This window comes from Schistocerca cancellata, chromosome 5, assembly GCF_023864275.1.
Source record: "Schistocerca cancellata isolate TAMUIC-IGC-003103 chromosome 5, iqSchCanc2.1, whole genome shotgun sequence".
Lineage (NCBI taxonomy): Eukaryota > Metazoa > Arthropoda > Insecta > Orthoptera > Acrididae > Schistocerca > Schistocerca cancellata.
The window spans coordinates 465970572-465998138 of NC_064630.1; the positions used below are offsets into that span (position 1 = coordinate 465970572).

Below are 27567 nucleotides of genomic sequence, written 5' to 3' on the forward strand. Positions count from 1 at the left end.
ATACTGTCTTTACCCACCTATACCTGATTGTTGTTGTGGTCTTCCGTTCAGAGACTGGTTTGATGGAGCTCTCACTGCTAATCTATCCTATGCAAGCCTCTTCATCTCTTAGTAACTACTGCAACCTACATCCTTCTGAATCTTCTAAGTGTATTCGTCTCTTGGTCTCCCTCTACAATTTTTACCCCCCACACTTCCCTCCAATATTAAATTGGTGATCCCTTCTTTTAGTCAAGTTGTGCTACAAATTCCTCTTCAATTCTATTCATTACCACCTCAATAGTTACATGATATACCCATCTAATCTTTAGCATTCTTCTGTAGTACCATATTTCAAAAGCTATTCTCTTCTTGTCTACACCGTTTATCGTTTATGTTTCACTTCCATACCTGGCTACACTCCATACACACACTTCCAGAAAAAGACTTCCTGACACTTAAATCTATACTCTATGTTAACAAATTTCTCTTCTTCAGAAATGCTTTCTTTGCCCTATCCCTTGGGCTGGTGTAATGGTTGTGTATGATTTGGCAACTAAGTTAAACTACCACTCTACACTAATGGATGTCCAAGCCGTCAGAATGTGTGGCTTGAAGACTTGTCTACGCAGTGAAGTAGGACAGTGATCTGCGGCATCTCTATTGAAAAAGCAGAATGCTGGGGCATGCACAAGTATTTCAGAGCACACCATTCACTCGCTGATAACCACGCAGTTGAGCGCCCCACAAACCAAAAAACACCATTCACTGTACATTGCTGAACATGGAGCACCACAGCACGCCACCCCTACATGTTCACCCCCCCCACACCCAACATTGTCAACTAAGATTGCAGTAGGCACAGGACTATTGCAATTTTATCATTCATTGATGGACACATCTTCAGGTGAGTAACATTTTTGCTACACTAGGTCGATGGTCAGCTCCACAAATGCTGTCGGAGGCGAATAGCAGCTCAAAACTTGCAGCACTCCACAAATGCAGTCTGGTGGGAGCAGTATTACACTAAGGGAGACATTCTCCTACAATTGCATCAGACCTGTGGTAGCAATGTAAGACATGTTGACAGTCTTAAACCACACTGCATACTTTCATGCTTTATGTCTTCAATGGCAATGTCATCTTTCAGCAGTATAATTGTACATGACTTGGAGCCAGAATCTTGCTACTGTGGTACGATGAGCATTATAGTGAACTCACAATGTCTCAGCGAAACTCGCCTGATGTAAATCTTATGGAACATACTTGCATCCCTATCAGGCGTCATCACCACACACACAAATCGGTGTCCTGTTATTTACAGAAATTACGTTACCTGTGCATAGACATCTAATACCACATACCTCCACAAACCTACCTTCAGATTGTCTGATACCTTATAAGCAGAATCAGTGATATTTAGTTCCGAAGATCAACACACAAACTATTACGTGGGTGGTCATAATATATTGACTTACCAGTGTACTTCATGATGGCTGTAATCATCACAGAGCCTGTTCCTTCGTATGTGCATGCACATCCGAAGGAACACTATCGTTCTGCTTAACAATGGCAGTGCAATATCATCGCCTCTGTTCCACTGGATTTTCTCAAACATTGAAGCTTCCCAACCAGAAAATTGTTCAAATGAAATTTTCTGACTCTTGTACCATTCAAAATAAATATACAGTAATGATGTGCACACTAATGGGCAGCATGGAAGAAAGAAGAAAATTTAAGAAGCTGGTCCATTATTTTCCCATTTGTGATGATAGATATAAAATGGACTGTTTGGTAGAGTTGATGAAGACTACTGGAAAAAGGAAGATATTCCTTCACCGACAACAATATACAGTGCTCGAACAACATGGCAATGTCTTGATACTAAATAAAGACTGGCAAACAAAGGATCTGAAATCCCACACACTGAAAGCCCTACAATCTAAGATGCCTGTCAAAATAACTGCTCAGCAATTGATGGCTTGTAGGAAGCCCAGGAAAGTGATCTTGTCAGTATCTGACACCATGTACCTGAAACCAAGCTGCAATTTTTTATTTTCAGGATCCAAAAAACTGCTTGAAGTTTAGAATCTAACACTGAGCAAACTGAAGTTCTGAAAAATAACACTACGAGCTACTGCAAGTAACCTTTGCCGTCAAATTTTAGCAGCACTATTTGGGCACATTTTGCAGGCACAAAGAAATACTGGCACCAAAACTTCTCCCTTAGCAAAAGTACAAAAAAGGAAGGAGATTAGTCTAGCACTCACCCATTAAAGACACCAACCATTGCCTTAATTGAAATCTGTGCCACTCCCACCACACACACCTTGCTTGTCACCACTTCAGCCCATGATTTTGTTTAGAGACATTGATGACATCTTTGCCATATGGACTCTTTGTGAAGCAACCTGGAATCTCTTAATACCTCCTCCTAACTAATTTTCGCAGGTTCCTATTCTGAATCCCATGCCACTTTCCTTGCTGATCTCATCCTCACTGAAGGCCAACTACACACTTTTGTCCACATTAAACCTATTAACAAACCATACTTATATTTTGACAGTTGCCATTCTTTCCATATCAAACATTCCCTCCCATACAGCCTTGGCATTCAAGGCAGACTTATTTGTTTGGATGCAAACTTTACAGCAGTACACAATCATTCACACTTCAGCCTTGTCCTGCCACTATCCTTCCCAATTGTCCTACAGTGGTATTCTGCTGTCCACCGAACCTACACAATATACTCATCCACCCTTACACAACCCCTGCTCCCAATCCCTTACCTCATGTCTCACACCACTGTAATAGACCTAGATGCAAGACCTGACCCATACATCCTCCCACCACCATCTACTCAAGTCCAGTCACTAACATCACCTATCCTGTCAAAGGCAGGGCTACCTGTGAAACTAGTCATGTGGTCTACCAACCTAAGCTGCAACCACTGTGCTGCATTCTATGTATGCACGACATCCAACAAGCTTCCAGAATAAGATTTTCACTCTGCAGCAGAGTGTGCACTGATGTGAAACTTCCCGACAGATTAAAACTGTGTGCCAGACCAAGACTCAAACTCGTGACCTTTGCCTTTCGTGGGCAAGTGCTCTGCCAACTGAGCTACCCAAGCAAGACTCGCACCCCATCCTCACAGCTTTACTTCTGCCAGTACCTCGTCTCCTACTTTCCAAACTTTACAGAAGCTCTCCTGCAGACCTTGCGGAACTAGCACTCCTGAAAGAAAGGATATTGTGGAGACATGGCTTAGCTACAGCCTGCGGGATGTTTCCAGAATGAGATTTGCACTCCGCAGCGGAGTGGTAGAGCACTTGCCCATGAAAGGCAAAGGTCCTGTGTTCAAGTCTCCGTCCAGCACAAGTTTTAATCTGCCAGGAAGTTTAAACCAACAAGCTGTCTGTCCACATGAATGGCCACCGACAAATTGTGGCCAAGAAACAAGTGGACCATCCTGTTGCTGAACACGCTGCCAAACATGATATTAATTTCAATGACTCCTTCACAGCCTGTGCCACATGGATCCTTCCCACCAACACCAGCTTTTCTGAATTGCCGAGGTAGGAACTTTTCCTGCAATACATGGTATGTTCCCATAACCCTCCTGGCCTCAACCTTTGTTAATCGCTGTCCTCATCCATACACATCTTTCCCTGCTCCCATTCCAGCACTACACAGCTATCATTCCCCCACCACACCCAGTTCCACCCCCCTGCCCACCACCCACCCTGCAGCACTTCAATGTCCACCATCCCCACCATACTATCCCTCCCCCTTTCCACCCCAGCCTCCTTTCCCCCACCCAGTCACCACTCCCATCATGCACTGGTGCTGCTGCTTGCAGTGTGGTTTCAGTTGCCTGAGACTGCAGTCGTGTGAGAGTTGAGTATGTGCACGCACGTATGTGTGCGCATTTTTTACAAAGGCCATTGGCTGAAAGCTTTAAGTGTGAAAATCCTTTTGTTGTGCCTATCTGCAAATCAGTATCTTCGCTATACGGTGAGTTGCAACTTTCCTTCTCATAATACTGTCACTTCGGTCTTTACTGGATGTAATTAGCATCATAGATCAAAAGCAGATTTCCCAGGCAATCACATCCAATACTGGTGCTCCTGATCCCTCAAAAAAAAAAAAAAAAAAAAAAAAAAGACACCTTTGGAACACACCACTTGTCACTAAGTATCATCCTGGTCCTAAATATATTAAACAGCTACTTCGACAATGCCGTTACTTCCTAAAATCGTGTCCTGAAATGATATCCATTCTGAGATCTTGCCCACCACACACAGAACAACTTTTCATCCCCCCCCCCCCCCAATTGATGCAATATCCCTATCAGACCCTATGCTCCTTCAGCATCCATCTCCCTACCCTATGGCTCCTACCCCTGTGACTGCCCACTGAGATTTGATGTATGCACCCTCCTAGCACCACATATCAGCCCTGCAACTGGCAAAATATGCTATCAAAGGGACAGCCACTTGTAAAACAACACGTCATGTACCAGCTGTTATATGAACACTGTTTGGCCTTTTATACTGTCATGACTACAACCCAGTTATCAGTTGGGATGAATGGACATAGGCAGAAGGTGTATATCAGCAACACACAATACCCTGTTGCAGAGTGTGCTCTACAACACCATATGATTTCTTCCCTTGGATGCCAGTTTCACAGAACTCCAGAAGTGGGCACTAGTGCTACAACATGTCTATGGCTCTCACCACCCACCTGTACTTTATTTACAATCCTTCTGTCTCAGCTTTTCTTCACAATAACTACTGTTTTCTTCACTCCAATTTGGTTTTCTACATCTAATTTTCTGACCCGTGTTTTTCACTGTCGCCCCCTCCCACATAGAATCAACTTAGTTTTTTACTCTCATTAACTCATGCACAATGTTTTAGTACTAATCTCTGCCTTACATCTTAGCCTGTATTCCACCTTTATGCTCTCTGGTTTCCAAGTCTCATGCGGTGTAGTCCCCAACAATCAGTTTTCCCTTCTCATCCCACCATCTGATGGGTCTCCCCTGACTCAGGGTTCTGGGTGACTTTTCTGAACTGCACCCCTTCTCCTAAACCTCTCCAGTCCTTTTCCTTCACATTTAACTCTTCCACTAGGAGGAGGAGCCACTGTGTGTGTGTGTGTGTGTGTGTGTGTGTGTGTGTGTGTGGTTTTCCCCTGCCACCACTTCGTGAGATTTTTATTTATCCAGTTACATTATATTGTCAAAAATTGGTTCTGTTGTCATTAGTGTTTCAGCATGCTTTTTCTCAAGAATTTACTTTTTTATGTTTATCAAGTTCTGAGAAAATGCTCCTCAATCATTATTTCTTCCAACCAGCCACTTCAGAGGGCTATCCCTGCATCAGGTGGATTTATGCCTAAGGCAAGGCTATTGTGTGTATTCTGGCAGATTCAACCAAATCTCAAAAAACAATAGCAAGAGAAACCTGATGTGGACCAACTGATCCATCAACAAACAGTGAATTACCAAGTGGGAAAAGAAAAGCTAAAAACAGACAAGTGAAGACAGCTTCACAGATAGTCCTATGAGTAATCCAGAGAGAGAGAGAGAGAGAGAGAGAGAGAGAGAGAGAGAGAGAGAGAGAGAGAGATACTAACATACAAAAAGCAGAGACCAAGAATCAATAGTGAGTTACAATGAGACACTAGCAAAGTTATTAAATCAATGAACCCCATGCTGCTGTGTGGCAAAGCCACAGTCCTTATTGACCAACATAATGGTATTGTTGTCTTCAGCCCTGAGGACTGGTTTGATGCTACTCTATCCTGCCCAAGCCTTCATCTCTTAATACCTATTGCAACTTACATTCTTCCAAATCTGCTTACCATATTCATCTCTTGGGCCCTCTACAATTTTCACCCCCCCCCCCCCCCCCCACACTTCCCTCCAATACTAAATTGGTGATCCTTTGACCTCTCAGTGTCATATCAACTGATCCCTTCTCATAATCAAGTTGGGCCACAAATTCCTTTTCTCTCTAATTCTACTCAGTACCACCTCATTAGTTGTGTGATCAGCCCACCTAATCTTTAGCATTCTTCTGTTATATCACAATTCAAAGCTTTTCTCTTGTCTGAACTGTTTATGCTCCATAAAAGTATTTTCAGAAAGACCCAACATTTCAACATATGTTCAATGGTAACTTTCTCCTTTTCAGAGACTTTTCTTGCCATTGCCAGTCTACGTTTTGTATCCTCTACTTCGGTCACCACTTACATTGCTGCCCGAATAACTGGCCATCTACTGCTTGAAGTGTTGTTTCGTAATCTAATTACTTCATTATTGTCTAATTTGGAAACACTCCATTAGTCTTGTTTTGAGTTTGTTGATATTCATTTTCCATCCACCTTTGAAGATGACATCCATTCAATTCAACTGCTCTTCAAAGTCCTCTGTCTGACAATTACAAAGTCATCACCAAACCTTAAAGTTTTTATATCTTCTTCCTGAACTTTTGATAAATATTCTAAATTTCTGTTTCCTTTACTGCTTGGTCAAAATGCAAAGTCAATAATATGAGGGATAGGCTAAAAACCTGTCTCACTCTTTAACCACTGCTTCCTTTTATGCCCCTAGACTCAACAGCTGTCTTGTTTATGCACGAACTGTAAATAACCTTTCGCTTCCTGTATTTTACCTCTGCTGCCTTCAGCATGTCTAAGAGTATTCAAGATAACATTGTCAAAAGCTTTCTGTAAGTCTACAAATGCTATAACGTAGGCCTGCTTTTCCTTACCCTATCTCCAAGGTAAGTCATAGGGTTAATATTGTCTCTCGTTCCTAAATTTCTCCGGAACCCAAACAGATCTTCCCTGAGGTCGGCTTCTACAATTTTTTCCTTTCTTCTATAAATTTGTGTTCATATTTTGCAACCTGCTATTACATTCCTGAAATTAACATTCTTCCCAGTGTGTACCATATTTATCACTTCCATCAAATTTCCTATGTGTTCACAATGTTAATTCACACACTATTTTGCATTAACATACTTACAATCTTACTAACAAGCAAACCTCCCCATCACCCCCCCCCCCCCCTCAGATTTAGTTATAAGTTGGCACAGTGGATAGGCCTTGAAAAACTGAACACAGATCAATCAAGAAAACAGGAAGAAGTCATGTGGAACTATGAAAAAATAAAGAAAATGTACAAACTGAGTAGTTGATGCGCAATATAATTAACATCAAGGACTATATGATACCGGGAGAGCCGTGGTCCCGTGGTTAGCGTGAGCAACTGCTGAACGAGAGGTCCTTGGTTCAAGTCCTCCCACCAGTGAAAATTTTAATTTTTTATTTTCAGTTTATGTGACAAACTCTTATGTTTTCATCACTTTCTTGGGAGTGATTATCACATCCACAAGAAAACCTAAATCGGGCAAGGTAGAAGAATGTTTTTACCCATTACACAAGTTAGGTTGGTCGACAACATGCCGTCACCAGTGTCGTATGGAATATATCAGACGTGTTTTCCTGTGGAGGAATCTGTTGACCTATGACCTTGCAATCAAATGTTTTCGGTTCCCATTGGAGAGACACGTCCTTTCGTCTACTAATCGCACGGTTTTGCGGTGCGGTCGCAAAACACAGACACTAAACTTATTACAGTGAACAGAGACGTCAATGATCGAACGGACAGATCATAACTTTGCGAAAATAAAAAAAGTAAATTTTTCACCCGCGGAAAGACTTGAACCAATGACCTCATATTCCGCAGTTGCTCACGCTAACCACGGGACCACGGCGCTCCTGAGCTGACAGGGTCCTTGATGATAATTATGTTGTGCGTCAACTACTCAGTTTGTATATTTTCCTTATTTTTTTCATAGTTCCACACAATTTCTTCCTGTTTTCTCGATCAATGTGTGTTCAGTTTTTCAAGGCCTATCCACTGTGCCAGCTTATAACTAAATCTGAGGGGGGTGCGATGGGGAGGTTTCCTTTTAAGATTCACACTTTGTAAAAAATTATTAGTGGAGAAAAAACAAAATGATGCAAAATGATGCTGGTGTGACATCGGCTGTCACGTAGTGTTCAAACATTTTTCCATGGTTAAGTTTCTCAACAGCAAGGCAATCTACTCAGCAAATCTGAACTGGCAAACAGGTCAAAGTCTGAACAGTTTGTACTTTTATCTCCTGACACTTGTACTCAGAATGGTGGCAGATGAGAGTAAATAGGCTGAATCAAATAGAGCTGTCATGATCAATCACAACCATTTCCACACTGTATTGTGCTTGCACAGCTTTGTGATTGTTGTGACTTGTGATCTTGACACCTTTATTGAACTATATTTGGCAGTTTTATTGTTTGGCCACATCTAGCACTTGTTGACACACTGCTCACTTTGCACTGCTCAAATATTTTTGGTTTAAACACAGCACCAGTTACACATTTTCTCATGCTTAGCAAGATGTGTTTCAAGAATTTATTCTCTTTGTCGAACACAATGCAATGTTTACATAAGAATTTTTTTTGTGATGTTTCGCAAACTCTGTGTGTGTGTGTGTGTGTGTGTGTGTGTGTGTGTGTGTGTGTGTGTGTGTGTGTTCTTACTATAAAGTGTGAAAATGCAATGGGAGTCATATGTAGTTTACCACTAAAACATTATTTCCCACATTTTACACCATTTTATAAAATGTCCCTTGAAAAGAGTAGAAGTGGGGATTCACTATATTCACACTTATCAGCTATTTTATTTGGAATTGGAATTATTACAAGTTTCTTTAGGTCTGAGGGTTATTTCAACTGTCTCATACATCTTGCACACCAGATCAAAGGTATTTGTTCTGTCTGGCTCTTCCAAGGCTATCTGTAATTACTAAGTCACCATTAGGTCTTTCAGTTGTCAAATTTTTCTCACTGTATCATATCTCATCTTCATCCTCCTTTTATATAATATTCCCTTGAGGTTCATCTTCCTTATCGGGACACTACATACACCCACTTTTCACCTTTACTTCTTTGCTTAGGATTTTTTCCACCTGGGCTACTCATATTCAAACAGCTTTTTCTGCAAAGACATCTAATTTTCCTGTAGGCAGTATCTTTCATCTAGTGAAATAGGATTCAAAATTCTTCAGATTTGTCTTCTGACCATTCCTGCTTAGCCATTTTGCACTTCCTATCAATCTCAATTTTTAGATGCATGTATCCCTTTCACCTACTTCATTTTATATTTCCTCCTTTCATAAATTCAGGATCTTCTGTGTTAACCAATGATGATATAATTTTTAAATTAAACATTCCACTTTAGGCTGTTAAAATGTTATTTACTGTGATTGTGATTTTGACATTTTCAAGCATTCTGAAAGCATTCAGACATCAAATGTAAGATACAGATTTATGAAATTTACAAATGTTGAAGATGAAAATTTTGAAGCTACTTACATGGGGATTATGTAACCCATTCAATAATATAAAGCTGTGACATGCTGTGAGAGTTAAGCTGCATGTGGTGGTATGATTTTATCTGTTGTTCCATATGCCATATACATTATTAAGCTAGTGGAATAATGATAAATATCATGTAGCAGGTGTGAAACGGATCACAAGTGGCAAAAAATGTAAATATACAACGAGTATGAGCTATGGAAAGCAAAGTTGCTAATATACAGAGCAGATATCAAGAGGTTTGTGAAATGCTTGAAGAAAATTGACAGAAATGTGTTAAATAACAATGGAATCTAAAAATGATACTGAGTATACAGATAATGTCCACAAAATACAATTGCAGAAAAGGGTCTAAAATCTCAGAAAGGCATGAAAGTTGCAACCCACAAACATAAAGTGCAAGTAATATAAAAAACCACATGACTCCACACATCAGCATCTTTGCACTCTATAGCTCAGGATTTCTACATTTACATATTTGGTGCTTTTGTGATCCATTACCATGGCTGGTGCATGAAGTTTAAATTTAAAATGTTTATGGCACTGTCACCAGCTTTGTAATGTGTATGGTACACAGAACAGCAGTTAAATTCACACCACCACATGCAACTACTCTTGCACAGTATATCAGAACTTTACATTATTTAATGCCATTCAAGTGTCCTAAGAATTCTCCCAGTTTCTCAGGTCCGTCAGACCAGATGATAAACACAACTGTAATGATAAACAACTAGCCTTATTTGGTGACATGTCCAAAGCAATGTCTACAAATTTCTCCTCAAAAAAGTTGGCTATGGATGGAGACAACTGATTTCCCGTCACCATGCTGTCAAACTGGTCAAGATACTGGCTGCCATAAGAAAGACGGTGATGTCAACATGTGCTTCACAATCCCACAATTGTACTATCAATTGGTACGGGAGATCTATGCAGTCTTTGACAGGGACACATGTAAATATGGAGACCACATCTAAACAGAGCATTATAATCACCTTGCCCAAAATGCAGATGTTTAATTTGTTCCACAAAACTGGTGTTCTTCAATTCAATCAACTTTACACACTCCACAACCACCTCATTGTGGTATTGTCAGTTGACAAGGGCTATGCATCCATAATTCTGAATAAACTTGACAGTAAAATTCAGTTGAGTCTCAAGGAGGATCCCTACTGGAAAGGGCCACATGACCAGATGCCAAGAATAATGAAGACACCGTAGCTCCTGTAACAGTCAATTTGAAGAGGCTATTATTAAGAATCTCTTCCCTCATGCACCAAGGCCACCTACCAATTATGAGCAACTGAAGATCCACAAAAATGTGTTCTCTTCACCCCATTGTGAACACTATTGGGTCACCACCTTAGACACTGGCAAAATATCTGGCCAGCCTCCTTAGAACAAATGTGGATCACTGAGTGCATCACTTGAAAGACAATGATTTTATCAACCGATTCAAACATCTGTCTCTTGGGCAAGGTGATGTCAGTTTTGGTGTGGTCTCCCTACTTATGTGAATTCCTATCAAAGACTGTATCGATCTCCTCTCCCAGTTATTCAACAGCACAAGCACATGTTGAGGGTGTATTTACTAAATGGCAGCCAGTACTTTGCCCAGTTGGACTGTGTGCCAAAGGAAAGTCTGCAAGCTCCATCCCTTGTACAAATTTATAGAGAAATCTGAAGGCATCACTTTGTACACAGTTCCAGATATACCAAGTTCATTTAATCATTACATCTATGGCATTTATCTGGCCTGTGAAAAAACTGCGAGAATACTTTGAACACCAGAATGGCATTCATGACCACATTACACTTACAATGTAAACACAGAGGGTGCTTTGCTCTTCCCTGATGTCCTTATTCACTGAAAAACCAATGGACTCCTGAGCCACTGTATACAGAAAAACTACACACAGATCAGTATCTGCACACTCTTACACCCACCATCAGGCACAAAAATGTGGTGTTTTGAACACCATCAGTCATGCTAAAGTCATCTCTGTTCAATAACCTACAGTTAGTCAAACAGAATAGTTACTGCTATTCAAGCCAAGAGTGTGCATTTAGAAGAGATATTCAACATGCTGAACTGTCCACAGCAAATATTTTGAATTTTCCTTTCTTACTCTGCCTGTAAGTGCCCATAAACTTTTAAACATCACAAACTACAAGACATCTCCAAGAATTGGTATGAGATCAACTATTATTTGCATTCATTACAAACATAGCTGATAACTTCCTTAACCTACCATTACAGATAAATATTTTTAACTCCAGCAGTGTAGAAGAGGCAGTCATATTTACATGTTAAAAACAACGCCTTCCTTATAACTTGTCTGTATTGTAAAAAACAAGCATTCTTTTGTAATGTCACTACATTGTAAACTGAATTACATCTTAACCAGATTTCAATGTGCAAATTTTCACCTGTCAAAGTTGATCCCACTTCACAGCAATATACAGTGAAACAATGCTTTTTACACTTTCTAGGGACTTTTACAAAATCATGTAGAATGCAGGAAACAACATTTTAAGTGGTAAAATGTTTTGTATAGGAACCCCCTTGCATTTCTGTAGTTTATGTATTGTTTACCAGGCACCAAAATACTAATCAGTGACATGTCTAACACCCTTTTTTTTTTTACTACAGTTAGCTGCTGACAAACTGGTAACTGTCTGGGATGTAGAAACATTTGAATCCATTTCATTCATCAATGTTTTCAAAAAAAAGTCTGCATCCATGTCATTCATTACTTAAGTAATGTAACATTGCAACACTTAATTTTTCGTGCTTTGCAGAATGTGTTTTGATATTTTATTCTCATTTTGGAGCACAAGTATTTACATAAGTACTTTGTGTGATGTTTGCACATATGTATTGTTCTGTGTCTCTTGCACTGTAGTCTTCAATTTGGGTTATAAGGTAATGTGCCTCCTCCATAACACCGAAGTTTACAACAGAAACAAAGGGCTGATCTGTCTACCTAACAGGCCTTTATCTGCTTGCAGCATTTGGAAACAAACACTGAAAACAGAGTTCCTCAACATCGGTTATTATCCTTTGGCAATGATCTTAAATAGTGATATAAACTCTAATATGATTTTTCAGCAGAGTTTGAAACAATCAGAATCAATAGGGAATATTCTGGATTTTTGTAGAAGTCAACCACTTATGACAAAAGCAGCAAGCAGTGGATCAAGTAAGTTTTCTTTTATTTGCGTATTTAATTTTTTGATTATGTATCTTGAAACTGATGAAGTCCAAATTTTCCAATGTTTGTTCCATTTCTATGTTTATTACTGGAAATAGGAAGAAACAAATCAGTTATTTCATGAAACAGTTATTTCAAGTGGTTCTAGTAGTCCAGTTAAACTCTTGTAGAAAAAACTGATACAACGAAAAATCAGTTTTAATGATAACAGCCATCTCTACTCCCTAATACAGTGCTAAGATCAATTCCTGTCAGTACAACTGATGGTTAACATTTTATCAAGGAGAGTTACATGCAAGTCAATTCACACAGGAGTCAACATATGCACAAGGTAAACAGTAATGTATGTTATATTTACAATCTTTCAGTCACACAGTAAAAACACATTTTTTTTTTTTTGTGGTTTTAGGGCGCACAACCTCAATGGTCATTAGCGCCCTGACTACTCTAAAAATGCACCGCGAGGCACAAGTTGACAACAACAACTAAAAGGGAAAACACAATAAAAGACAGACGGACAGGCAGAGGATTAAAAAACAACATCAAATGTCCTTAGCGAGGTTTGTCAAATTGATAAAACAAAGAACACGAGCAGCTGCTCGTGGGTCATCCGCTAAAATGGCATCGAAAGTATTAGGCAGGTTAAGATCGAGGCGCAGTGTGGTAAGATCTGGACAGGACATTAAAATGTGCCTAACCGTCAGCAAGTGCCCACATGGGCAGAACGGCGCCGGCGCAGCCGTCAGCAGATGGCGATGGCTGAACCGGCAGTGTCCAATTCTTAACCTTGCTAAAACGACCTCCTCCCGCCGAGAAGGGCGTGAGGAGGACGTCCAAGCCACGGGAAGAGGTTTTAAGGCCCGAAGCTTGTTGTCGGTAAGTGCAGCCCAATCGGCATGCCACAGCGACACGACGCGCCGACAAATGACCCTGCTAAAATCGGACGAAGGGACACAACAAGAAGCTGTCCGAGGCTGGAGGACCGCAGCCTTGGCCGCGGCATCTGCAGCTTCGTTCCCAGGGATACCGACATGGCCAGGAACCCACATAAAGCTAACCGGCGTACCGACGTCCACCAGCTGCTGGAGAGAGCGTTGGATCCGGTGTACGAAAGGGTGAACCGGGTACGGATCACTGAGGCTCTGGATGGCGCTGAGGGACTCTGAGCATATGACATAAGCAGAATGTCGGTGGCGGCAGATGTAAAGAACAGCCTGGTAGAGGGCAAAGAGCTCAGCTGTGAAGACCGAACAATGGCCATGGAGCCGGTATTGGAAACTTTGTGCCCCGACAATAAAGGAACACCCGACCCCGTCATTGGTCTTAGAGCCATCTGTATAAATGAAAGTCATGTTGATGAACTTCGAACGAAGTTCCAAAAAACGGGAGTGGTAGACCGAACCGGGGGTGACCTCTTTTGGGAGCGAGCTGAGGTCGAAAAAAAAAAACACATTAGTCCAGTAAAGTTTAAATACGAAGTGGGTGGAATTAATAGTGAGTGGCTGCTAATAACCTAATCAAAATATACACCCATAACCAACGCACTAAGACACATCAGCAAGCTTATCCCACACTAAAGCCCATGCAGCTAAACTGTAGACCTATGCGCTAACACCCAATGTGTACGTATCTGTAACTACAGACTGATTCACATAGACCTATTACACCATCCACATGGGATGTATCTGGCGTGCACACACGGTAGACAGTGATAACGCGCAGAATGCAAACAGAACTGTCTGATCTCTTGTAAAGTTGTTCTACCGCAATCCTTTTACAGTCAGTCGGTATAAGACTGTAATGAAAAAACTTTCTTCACTGCATCTATGAAACCTGCTTACTGGGGAAAAAAAAAAAAACACTGAAGATACCCTACCCGAAAAATCCCTAACATGAAAATCTGAAATTAGCCACTAGCCGCCTAGTAATAACCAACTGTAGTACACCCTTCAGAGCATGTGTGGATTGGCAGCAGTTTAGAACTGCTCTATACTGGCACACATAATGTGTGTGCTAATTTTCATAGTTTCACCTGTTCTACCACTAAATGGCTGTCACACTAGATCAGTGTCGTTTGCAGCAGATCGTCGTGTAATACCCGCTTAAGTACGAGTATCTGAGGGTTCCTCCATGCACAGAACACTTCACTTAGCTGCCTTTCAATTCTTTTTATATCTTTTATATACTGAGAAGCTTGCAAAACTTCTATGTCAATATATATATCTACCAACACTTAAAGCTAATAACACCAAAGCATAAAAGAAAGCATTACATTTTTTTAGTAGTCAATTAACCATAAGAACATGGCAATATTTATGGAAAAAACTTTTCTGGAAATGTCTAAGTATAACAAACTTTGCAACGAACAATTATAAATTTTCAGCTGGAAGCACAACACACAGCTTAAGTAATGAGAACTGGTTATCTGACAAATTTGCCCATGGAATCCACATACCTCAAGTAAATCACCATCCTGTGTGTGACCAAACAGTAACTTCTGTGCTTCAACACTTCCAGATGAATATACATAAATATCTTTCCCACTCAGCTTCCAAGACTTCAGTGCTGGGGCAACATCTGGATACACACTGTTGGAAATAATTTCCTTTGGTCATTTACTAATTATTCATTTTTAACAAACAAAAATTAATGGAGTTCTTTTGGGTGTCTTGATGTAGACTGGCAAGAATATTATTAGAATGGTTTTGCTATAGCAACATTTGCTGCTGCTAGTCATGTTTCCCTATATTTTCAACATTATGCAATTCAGGAAAATTCCTGATGTCATGTGTTTCTGCCTATGACATTTTTAGGTGTGACGTTCACAATGTGTAAACTGCTGCATTATTCTGGTGCCTTTACAATCTCCTATTCTTTCATCTAGATACATTATGCATCAATTGGAGTACAGTTCATAGTATATGATAAAAATGATTGCATTGTTTTTCATTGCATTAATAAAGTGACACGAGCAAAGAAAATTTCTTAATTTGTACTTATATGTGAAATGCATGGAGGTCATGCACCTACATTGAATTATAGTTCCAGTTTTCAGACACATAATTCCAAAACTTTGCACTCATTTGTCAGTTCATGCATTTTGCTGGCTTCTAATTACAATTGAGAAATTTGAAAACAGAACACTAATTACTGATGATCAACATAACCTGAAGAAACTGTAGCATTCACACACTGTTAGAAAGTGGAGCCAATTACACCACCAATTGTTAGCTGTTTCAACAGGCGCTATGACTCAGATAGTTTCTGATGCATGCATTGATGTATATAAAGTACTTCAAGGATTTTACTGAAGTATGCAGAATGAAGATATGACAAAATACGATTTATGATATTTAAATATATGCATGACCTGCCACGAATTACTTCATAAAATGTGGTTCATAATTTGTTATAGAGCAGATAGCACATACCAGGGAAGCCATTTCATTTATCAAGAAAAATCTACAACAGTGACCTTAACCATGTAATTACATCTACCATGAAGCTACACAATGAGGATGTTCAGGTATCCCATATATTTTTAATTTTAATGGCATAATATATACAAAACTGCACATTTATCTTTAAGGAAATACATTTCCATTTTAATAGAAAATACACAAACTTGTGCTAATTCACTGCTCCCACTTCATAGAAGCACTAATTGAATTTCTTGCCTTCTCACTCCCAACTGGACATATATGCTTAAACAATTTTCTACTCATCTTATTTCTTTTACTTTGGCATTTGTGCTGTGGACCTCTTTGGTCCCAGGAGCATGATATCTATATTTTTGTATCAGCAACATTACATTCACTTCAGACCATTCCATCACAATGCAGTTAGCACACAGGCCCTTTATGCTATAGCACCACTTCCCTTTCGTAACATATGTATAATCAATATTTAATCTCTCAATTTGAAATTTCAAAATGATTTCATTTTACTATACCAAGTCAAATTTTCTGAATTATCATACAATTTCAGTATCAATTTTGTTAACTTTTGTTCATAGCTTACACACCAATGCTATAGTAATTGTGGCACCGATGTGGGACAAATTCAAAGCACATTAGATAGACAACAAAACTGGATTCCATATTGAATGAGACCTGCATGCCAAAAATCAAAGTTACTAAAAAAATCACTACACGTGGTATCAAAGAGAAAGTATGCATACTGAGATTTGTTAGTGCATATTTTGGTGGATCCTAAAGTGACCATTTCAGCACCAATTTCCCTATTCTTAGAGATCTACTTAGTAAAGAACTGAATCACAGATCAAAATTTTTTATGCATCTAGTATGTAGGCCACCAAGTTGATATAAATAATAAAAAGTAGAATACATAATTCGAAAAATATCATGCTGTGCTTTAAATTTGCAATTAAAAAATTTTTGTACAGGAAACAGTAAAGACCTCAGCTTGTGCACTGTACCTCTTTAGCTCTGTAAGTATAAATAACAAAAACATTTACATTACATTAATACTTGTTCCATAGATCATGAATAAATTTTATTACAATGTGGAGTGCACCTGTTTAACACAAAGTTTTCACTACCCAATTTTTTTCCAGCTACTATTTCATATCTAAAACTTCATCTATTGAGTAGGAGTAGTTGCTATTCAGAAATTCTTAATTTTTTAAAAAATGTTGTTAGCTATCTGTCAGACACTTTATACTATTTGGCAAATGACCAAAGATTTTTGTACACCAGAAATTTTGAATATTCTTCCTTAGGAAGAGATGTGGTCAAAGTCTATTTATCAATGGTGTTATGCAATTTACTGTACAGAATTGTATAAATTGTGTTCTCTCAAAATTTAGTGAGAGTTCATTTGTAGAGAACCACTTAATTTTCTGGAAAACATTTACAATCTCCTCAGCTAATTCTTGGTTGATGGGAATTGTTACTATGCTTGTATCATCAGCAAAAAGAACTAGCTTGGCATTTTCTTGAATATAGAGTGTCAAGCCATTAATATATTCTCTTAAGAACAATAAGGGGGCCCAAGACTCAACCCTATGGGACACCATGCTTGATACCTTCCCCCTTAGAGGACTGCTAATACTTGCCAACTACTGTTAATTGTGTTCTTCGAGATAAATATGAATTAAACCATTTGTGGACTGTCCCACTCATACCACAATACTTAAGCTTGCCTAGAAGTATTTCATGATTCACACAGTCAAAAGCCTTTGGGTGATAAAATATCCGAATGGGTGATATTTGGTTATTCAGAGCATAATATTTGACCAGTGAAAGCTTACATAGCATTTACTGTTGAAAAGCCTTGCTAAAAACCTGACATTTTGTTAGTACATTTTTATCAGACGTGAAGCAACTCTTGTATACATTACTTTTTCAAGAATTTTGGATGAAGCTGTCAGAAGTGAGATTGGGAATAAGTTAGCATCAGACCTATCCTCTTATGCAATGGTTTAACACTATCACAGTGAAGTCTATCTGGAAAGATGCCCTGTTTCACTGAGCTATTACATATGTGGATGAGAATCCTACTTATTTGTTGGTAACAAGCTTCTAGCACTGTTGGAAATACCATGGATTCCATTCAAGCTTGTAATTTTGACTGAATATATTATTTACCTAATTTCAGTTTTATCAAACTGCACAGTTATTACCTCTTCCATATACAGCCTCACATTTCCTAAAGAACAGCTGGATCCTATTTTCTCTAAAACACAAAAACAATTATTGAAGTATTAACTACTTCTGAATTTTTGTTAAACTTTTCATTGAGTCTGATAGAAATACCATCTTCCTGTGCTCTCAGTTGCCTGTTTCCCATTTAACAATGTTCCAAATTGTTTTAATTTTAATGCAATTTTGTCATAATGGCATGATGGAGACCGTGACTGTTGCTTGAAGACAAATGTTGATGGTGTTAGGACAGCAACCAGCCACAAGTTTACTTTCAGTTCCTTTATTCAAAGGTCACCATTACCGGTTTCAAGCCACCTGTGGATGAATCACAACGATTCGAAACTGGTAACAGTGCCCTTTGAATAAAGGAACTGAAAGTAAACTTGTGGCTGGTTGCTGTCCTAACTCCATCAACATTTGTTTTCATTTTATTATCATCAGAATTGCTAATCTGACAATGCACATACTTCTGGACTTAACTACTTAATACAGTGAAGCAGTTTGTTGAATTGTTAATTGAATGCACTATTTTGAAGGGCTGTTTTGCATTATTGTTAACTAGCTGTGCATCATGATTGGACAGGCCATTGGAAACATCAAATTTGACTACCTTCAACGCCTTGGGGGAGGGGGGAGAGACAATCTCAACTTGTTTTTATGCTGAAGTGTTTACAAATCTGGTAGCAATCTTACATGTAAAGACAAATGTCTTAACTCCTTTTCTGAACTGGCAAAGATTAAAATGAGTATGCCACTTTTACTGACCACATTCAACACAACAGGTAACTGTAAAAAAACCCATGTTTTTCTTTAAAACTTGTGCCAAATATATTTGTGGTTGGCCTGTCTGTCAAAACTAAACAAATGAGAGCTCAAAACAGTCAAATTATTTTTTGTATTTTACTATAATGTCTGCATTGAAAATTAGAAGAGACAGTGCACTAATGTGGTTATATTCTGTTACTGTAAATTAGAAAGGCTGTTCCAGTAAAATAAATGCAAAGATGCAAGCAATGAGAATTTTTTACGTATGTACCACTATACAGACCAAAATTTGCCTTTTTAATGATGAGACTTAACAGATGAAAATGGGACCACTCAACGGCAGCTTGTGAAAATGCTTTGTTTGAACAGCTGCAAGTTAGGCAGTGTGTGGCTTTCAAGTCTGACAAACTTTCCCAGTCACCACCTTAATTTAAAGACATTGAGATTAACTGTCATGCTGAATCAACTCCTCCCATTGCCAATCAGGAAAGATGCTATTTGGATCCCCTTTTCAGTGTTGTATGTACATTGTATGATCCATTATTACAGAGTCATAGTGCATGGTTGTATGAACTTTAAAATCAATGTAATAAAAAGATCGTATCTTTCACCTTTAAGAGAACTTATTCTATTTTTGGATCAGGATGTCAAGGAAAACAATCTTATAAGCAAGGTGGAAGAGTTTTTCCTTTTTTATATATGAATGTTTATTAAACTGTTTTTCACAATTTTTATGGACACGCCCACACAAGTATGCAGAACTATTATGAATGTATCATTGCTTGCTCTTTTTGTTTATTGCACTGAAGCTGTCTATTTTACAGTAACAGAATAGGGATGGTCACACATCTGTGTACCCAAGCTGTCAATTCTTAAGAGTGAAGATATTTAATAGTGAAATCAACATATAACATTAATAAAAATGACAACTTTACAGCTCTCATAGTTCCAACCTACAAGTCAACCACAAATACATTTGGAGCAAATTTTCAAGTAGCACACAAGGTTTTTATTTACCAATTTCCTGTAGTGTTGAGTGTGGTCAATGTAACTGGCATATTCACTTTAACCTTTGCCATTTAATAAAGTGGATTACAATATTCTTTGCACCTAACAGTGCTACCAAATACAAAAACATTTTAGCAAAAAAGTTCAGATTCAATTGCCTATGTAACCCCACCTCCTCTCCCCCCCCCCCCCCCCCCCCCCAAGTTCAGGTACAACTGTATGTAACCACCCCCCCCCCCCCCCTGGGCTCTGAAGATAGTCAAATTTGACTTCCTGCAATGGAGTTATCTTTAAGTGGAGCCAACAACTATTAACTGCAATACCAAATGTTTGTTATACTAGGACTTAAGAGGAACAGCACACAAGCTAAGTATGTTCTGTTTTCCTGTGTACAAAGTTGTTGATCACTAACTCAAAGCACAGAACAGAAAAGGTGTCAACATTTTTTCATTGAAAATCTGAATGATGTATTTACTTTTATACTTTAAATCAACTCAGTGGCCAACATACTAGATGCATAAAAACTGAGATCTACTAGTCAACACTTAACTTTGTAGCAGATCTCTGAAAACAGGGAAACTGATGCATGACTAATGACTACATACACACCCTCAGGTTTTTAACCCTGAATTTATCAAATGCTTTTGAGTTAGGACAGAGCTATTTTGCAGTCTTCCTATTAAGATATGTAGGTATCCATGTACCAAATATGACAATTTTGAAATGGTCACCTTAGCACCCGCTGTGAGATTGCACAGAATGACCCACAAAGCAACATTCATTCTGAACTCAGTGCAACCTAACAGCACATTTCAGCTTAAGAGTAGACAAGAAGTTTATAAGTGTTAGACTGTGCAACCTGACACAGAATGAACACAATAAGATATTGTCAAAGACGATCAGCAGCATGTTGTACTCTTGAGATCTTATCTATACTAGTATAGAAAGGTAAGTTACTTCACATTCTTATCAAAAATCACAAGTTAGTGATCAGCTTCAAATTTTTTACACAATTCTCAAATAAGTTGACAGATGTAGACTATACAGTTGTTTAATATACGTAATTTTCACATCATACTCTAACATCCAGACAGATGTAAGCTAAATTTTTTGAAACTACAATGTACAGGTTCTGTATCAAAACAAACTGGAAGAACAGAAATACTATTCTGTGATGCACTGCACTAATGTGCAATTTTGTTTTGTTTGTCACAGACAATTTTGAGTACAACAGGACATTTAAAGCATCAGGCAACTCTCCTCCCATTTATTCTTTGTCCATAATTGTACACAAGGACTGGATACAATACCCTGCTTTGTCTTCTACCTCTATGTCAGTTGTAACAGGAAACAATGTTGTGTTTACAGATAACATTGTAAACCTATCTGTTCACAGATGAATACCATGCAAAATGCTGTCATTGAAGCAGGCAGCAGGCTTAAGTTTATTGATAGAATACTGGAGAAATGCAATTTACAAAGGAGACTGCTTACAAATCACTCATGCAACCCATTCTAGAATATTGCTGAAGTGTGTGGGACTCATACCAGATAGGACAAACAGGGATATTTAACATATACAGATTAGGGCAGGATGAATGGTGAGAGGTTGTTTAATCTGTGGGAGAGCATCATATACTGAATTTGAAGACCCTTGAAGATAGACATAAATTATCCCGAGAAAGTCTATTAAAGCTATAAGAACTGACTGTCAGCCATGCACCTCACTGGTTTTCGGAGTATAGATGTAGAAGCCATCATCATCCTCACAGATTGTCGCTGGAGAGGTTCTCTTTCATACCCCATACAACAAAAATCCAAATCACTGTAGCCATTCATTTTCCATGACTTCAGTTTCCAATTCTGGTTTTATTAACAATAAACAAGGCTTATGGTCAGACAGGGGTGGGTGGAGGATATGTACAGAACATGCACTACCTCAAATGATTAATCTGAAGGCCAGTGAAGTTTTCAGTCTTTTTATCATCCTGTCAGTAACAACACATCTTATCTGGTGAGTTGTTACCTTTACACAACTTATTCGACCATAACCTGATTACCCTTTTTGTTCCCAAATTCACATAGAAATGTTTTATTGACTTATGTAAGTACAACTTAAGTCAATACTTTCTATTCTCATTGTAAGCACAATTAACCTTTCAGATGCTTACATTGGCCAAAAGAAAGTCCATTATGGGCTGCAGAATTTTCAGTTTATTTTCTATTAACCAAGTTTTACCTAGATTTTATGTTTATGGAAAATATGTACTTACTGGGCTTTAACCTCTCCTTTCTTATAAGCATCTCGCCATATGTGTCCCTGCAGCTGCTTTAGTGCTTTAGTTTTACGATCCAAGTCCATCTGCCATAAAACATTTTTTTTCACATCCTCAAAAATATCTTCCGAGACACCCTCTGGTATTTTAACAAAGCCTTCTGTACCATCTGCTTCATCCTGTTTAGACTAATGATGAATTGCATTAAAATAAAGAGGAATGTGACTTTTTAAAGTGAAATTACTTTCTGTAATTAATCAGTTTTCTAGTGTCAATGAAATAATAGGATTTCACCAAGTATACGTTAAATACCAAAACAATAGCATTTCCCTGATAGCTATTTCATTACCTGCTCTTGGAGCAATTTTAGGTCTTCTTTGAATTCAGCGTCATTCCACTTGCTTTTCAAATACACGTCTAAATTTTTCCTCACATATGGGAAAAGGGTGTTCTGGAAATTTAATTCATGATTACAAACATTTGTATTCACTGTATGCATTCAGAAGGTAACATTCACAAGTGGTGTTGTGGATCATTCTAAAGAATAAAATGAGGTTTAACATTTTGTAAACTAGGCCTATTTAGAAAATTCAGTTTAGACTACCAACTACCTTGCTAACTTTTTACATGGAGCATTAAACAGTGCTGAAGTCTGGTAAGCTCAATTAATGAAACTGCAGTGAATGGTTAATAGCAACTACTTTTCTGAAAGCTATTCACATATGAAAGCATAGCCATTCTAATATCTTAGCTCATTTGGTTAAAATGGCAATATATTTTAGACATTCATTTAATAACAATTACACCTGGTAATAGCAATAGTTTTAAAAGTACAGCTAAATCTTTACATATTAAAATTATTTCAATCTTAACCTTTCAGTGCCAAGGCAATTTCAAAATTAGCTACTTCCAGTACCTAAAATCTTGTGATAAGTTTCTGAAACTTTCAGGTTAGTTTTACAGATTTTTGAATATATTTTACATTGGCAATTAAGATGAAAAAGAATTTTCAATGGAATTTTTATGCTGAAACATTTTCACTTTACACACAAATGATTAAGATACATAAACCATTATGTCTAACTATTCAGTGGTCAGCACAAGGTAAGACTTAGAAACTGATGTACCTAATACAATGTCTCACAAAAAAGTGGATTTCATAGGGCCATTTCATATAAACAAATATAATAGTGCATCACTGCCGTAACTAAGAACTCGAGTGCGGTTCTCGTTTATGCATGTATTGCTAAGGAAAGGGAGGGAGGTTGTTCACATACGTCCAGTAAAGTTCTGTGGAAGCCAACTTCAATTCTGGACTTTGCGGTTTTTTTTTTTTTTTTTCCCCACGCACATTTAACAACATTCGAATCCGACTGTTAGCTCGACTATACTGAGCTGAATTATTGAAATACTGGTACAATTTCATTTTCTATTCTCAAATTGCATTCGTTTCTGAGTATTCATTATACTGCGGGATAGTTGCTACTACAACTTTCCTCTGATTCATCATACATAGTTATGACCCATAACTCTTGAATAAGACATGCTCTAAAAGAAATGGTAAATGGAGATAAATACGTCTTTAGGTAAATTCTGTATTATATTTTGAACTGTCACACAGGTATTCATTACAATCACAATTACAAAATAAACGGTTTTATTTTACGGTAAATTCTAACGGACAAGTTAGGGCTAAGGAGAAGCACGGAGTCAAGTTCTCTTTTAAAACTTCAATTTTTCCCCAAAATCTGGACAGAAACCTGAAACGCACTACACCAGTGTACAAAATGACGGTAAAGTAAGCAAAAAAAAAAGTTAAAAAATGTCGTCAGTTTCCCGTTACTTCAGGTCTTACGTTTATGGAGCAAATTACACTCACCTTAACAAAATCAATTGAAGTGGTGGTACCTTCAATATCAACTAAAACTACATTTGCCTTATAATATACATCATCAGTCTCATTAGCTCTTTTTTCAGATGTCGTAGTCATCTTCGCTCGAGCGACAGCACCTAACCGACAGCCTTCCCGCCGGTGAGCTGACGACAAAGATCAGGTTTGAGAAAACTAAGTCAAGGGACGCACCATGAGCGGCAGCACCATCGCGATACACTCTTATCCGGCATTCGATAGTTATAAAAGGTAGAAGTCTACAAACAGATTTCACAAGGCAGGTCGAACAACTAGTAAATTGATAAGCAATACAAATATCAGGTTCCGTGATTAGAAGTTCATAGTGCCATTTGCTATTGTATTAAAAACCATTTTCCAACATGTAACAAAAAAGTTTTTAATTGTCATATAATGTATTTCAAAAAAGTTCTACAAGTTCCTGTTTCTTTCCATAGAAATAGGTATCTAATGTAATTGTACGTTTAGGAATTCTTTTTTACTTATCTCGGTGCAGTACTGAGACTGAAGAGACTGAGTATGGTAAGATGCCAAGACATTTTATGCAATAAATGCCGATACACATAAGACGCCAACGAAACGAAATGGAATGTCAGGCGGCGATCATACTAAATGGTGGCTAGCTCACCCTGGATGGGATGTCAACACAATGTAAATTGGCTTAGTCCAGTATGGAATGGTGAAAGTGAGAATATGAGATACTATCCGTGATACAAAAAGACAGTATGAGTTGTTAATATTAGATATTACCAGATATTTAAATAATTAATGTCACTGTATTACTTATCACAATTATTACGACCACTGTATAAACATGAAGAAAAGATATAGAACGAAGAAGGAGAGGCAGAGAAAAGCACATACAAGAAAAGAGAAAATAAGCTAAAACGTATTTATTAAATTTGTCATTACTTCAACACTCCACACGCCCTCCCCCCAACCACCCGCCCCCCCCCCCCCGACTATTTAATAATTTCATTAGGTATCTGAAAATTTCTCTATCCCCAGCTTTGGATACAATTTAATGAATTGTACACTTGTAGTTCTTTTGCTAAAATATCTACCACTTTTTCCTTGGGCCTAATGTATTAAATTTTCAAATTCCTTTGTTAATAGCTAATGTATGAAACTGTATTTAATACACTCCTGGAAATGGAAAAAAGAACACATTGACACCGGTGTGTCAGACCCACCATACTTGCTCCGGACACTGCGAGAGGGCTGTACAAGCAATGATCACACGCACGGCACAGCAGACACACCAGGAACCGCGGTGTTGGCCGTCGAATGGCGCTAGCTGCGCAGCATTTGTGCACCGCCGCCGTCAGTGTCAGCCAGTTTGCCGTGGCATACGGAGCTCCATCGCAGTCTTTAACACTGGTAGCATGCCGCGACAGCGTGGACATGAACCGTATGTGCAGTTGACGGACTTTGAGCGAGGGCGTATAGTGGGCATGCGGGAGGCCGGGTGGACGTACCTCCGAATTGCTCAACACGTGGGGCGTGAGGTCTCCACAGTACATCGATGTTGTCGCCAGTGGTCGGCGGAAGGTGCACGTGCCCGTCGACCTGGGACCGGACCGCAGCGACGCACAGATGCACGCCAAGACCGTAGGATCCTACGCAGTGCCGTAGGGGACCGCACCACCACTTCCCAGCAAATTAGGGACACTGTTGCTCCTGGGGTATCGGCGAGGACCATTCACAACCGTCTCCATGAAGCTGGGCTACGGTCCCGCACACCGTTAGGCCATCTACCGCTCACGCCCCAACATCGTGCAGCCCGCCTCCAGTGGTGTCGCGACAGGCGTGAATGGAGGGAGTGCTTCTGCCTTCAAGGTTAACACTCAACAATCCTCCAAGTATTTCAGTGTTCTTTTTATTCTATTTCTTTTCCACAGAGATTCTGCTTCCTTCCCTTCTTCTTAAGTCACAGGGGTCTGTGGTATCTTTAACAGTTTGTTCAGTTGACTCAGAGTTAGTTTTATTCTGATGTTCTTGAGTTCCTGGTACTTTCTGCGTTGTGTTGTCTATCTGAACAGTCTCCATCAAGATCCAGTCATTACTACTTTCACCTTCAAATAGAAACTTACTTTCTCAAAAATTATGTCTCTTCCAAACATAATTTTGTGTTATAGGGTGTAGAAAAATTTATATTTCTAAACCCTAAAAAGGAATAGTCACGGAGTTCAACAGCCTCCTCTATGGATAAAATTCATTTAATTTTGTGTTGTTTGTGACACCATAATCTGCAACCATTGGGACAATGTCCAGTCACTAAACATTTTAATTACCTGGTGTTAAACTTTCTTGTCAATTGCTAGTTTGGAACGTGCGAGTATGCAATACACCAAAACACGTAAGTTTCTTCAAATTTGGCTTCCATCTATACCACCCCATTGCCAGAGTTTCTCCATCTGAAGCTGAAGTAGGACTACGATTCATGATAAAAACAGCTGCCAATACCGCTTCTGATCGAAATTGCTTTCCAAGTGCGTGTACAAGAACCATATAAGGAGCCTTTACAATGATAGTACGATTTAGTTGTTCTCCCACTCCATTTTGCTAAGGAGTGTACCTTATGGTAAATTCGAACTGTGACCCATTTTCTTCAAAGAATTTTATCATTTCATTTGAAATGCATTCATAACCAATGTCACACCTAAATCTGCCAATTTTCGTGTTAAAATTAGCGATAGTAAGTCCACAGTGTACTTTAAAATAATGAAACACTTCAAAAACTGATTGAAGAGTATAATTCGCTGTGAAGTGAATATAATTATCAGTGAAAGTCACTATATGTCTCTTTCTATCAAAAGAAACAGGCATTATCAGTCGAAGTACATTGCTACATATCAGTTCAAGTGGTTATTTGGCTCTACCATGAGACTGAATATTTGGTAACCATGTTTGTTTATCCTCTCTGCAGGTCAAACATTTATTTACAGTTTCATAAAACTATACTTTGTCCAGTCCCTCTGATAAGTAATGATGTTTCTTCATATTTTTGAGGCTCAAATGTCCTCAGCATTTATGCCAAAGGTCTACATCACTATCTGAAACACAAACAATAAACATAGAACTCTTACTGTGTTTGATTTAAAGGGTATACATGCCTGAATTTTTCCTGTGGGCTACAACTGTAACTTTATCACCCTTTCGAATTTAACCCACTGAATTTTAAAAAATAATGCAGTATCCATCCATTTCTAGTTTACACAATGACATTATATTATTTACTAAACTTCATACTACAAGAACATATTTAATTTTTATTTGAAATTTCTTTCCACAGATAATGCTTTCAATAT

General features: G+C 38.6%; 1 protein-coding gene across 3 annotated transcripts in view; it reads right to left on the bottom strand.

Moving 5' to 3' along the window:
- The window catches only part of LOC126187450 (enolase-phosphatase E1), a 52851-nt gene extending 28467 nt beyond the window's left edge, over positions 1-24384 (bottom strand). For all 3 annotated transcript variants that reach the window (XM_049928536.1, XM_049928538.1, XM_049928535.1), the window contains exons 1-4: positions 24227-24384; positions 22697-22798; positions 22345-22535; positions 15088-15220 (exon numbers count right to left, since the gene is read on the bottom strand). In XM_049928536.1, the coding sequence (XP_049784493.1) occupies positions 15088-15220; positions 22345-22535; positions 22697-22798; positions 24227-24337 (537 nt within the window). In that variant the 5' untranslated portion in view covers positions 24338-24384. The remainder of the gene's footprint in view (positions 1-15087; positions 15221-22344; positions 22536-22696; positions 22799-24226) is intronic.
- Positions 24385-27567: the final 3183 nt, after the last annotated feature.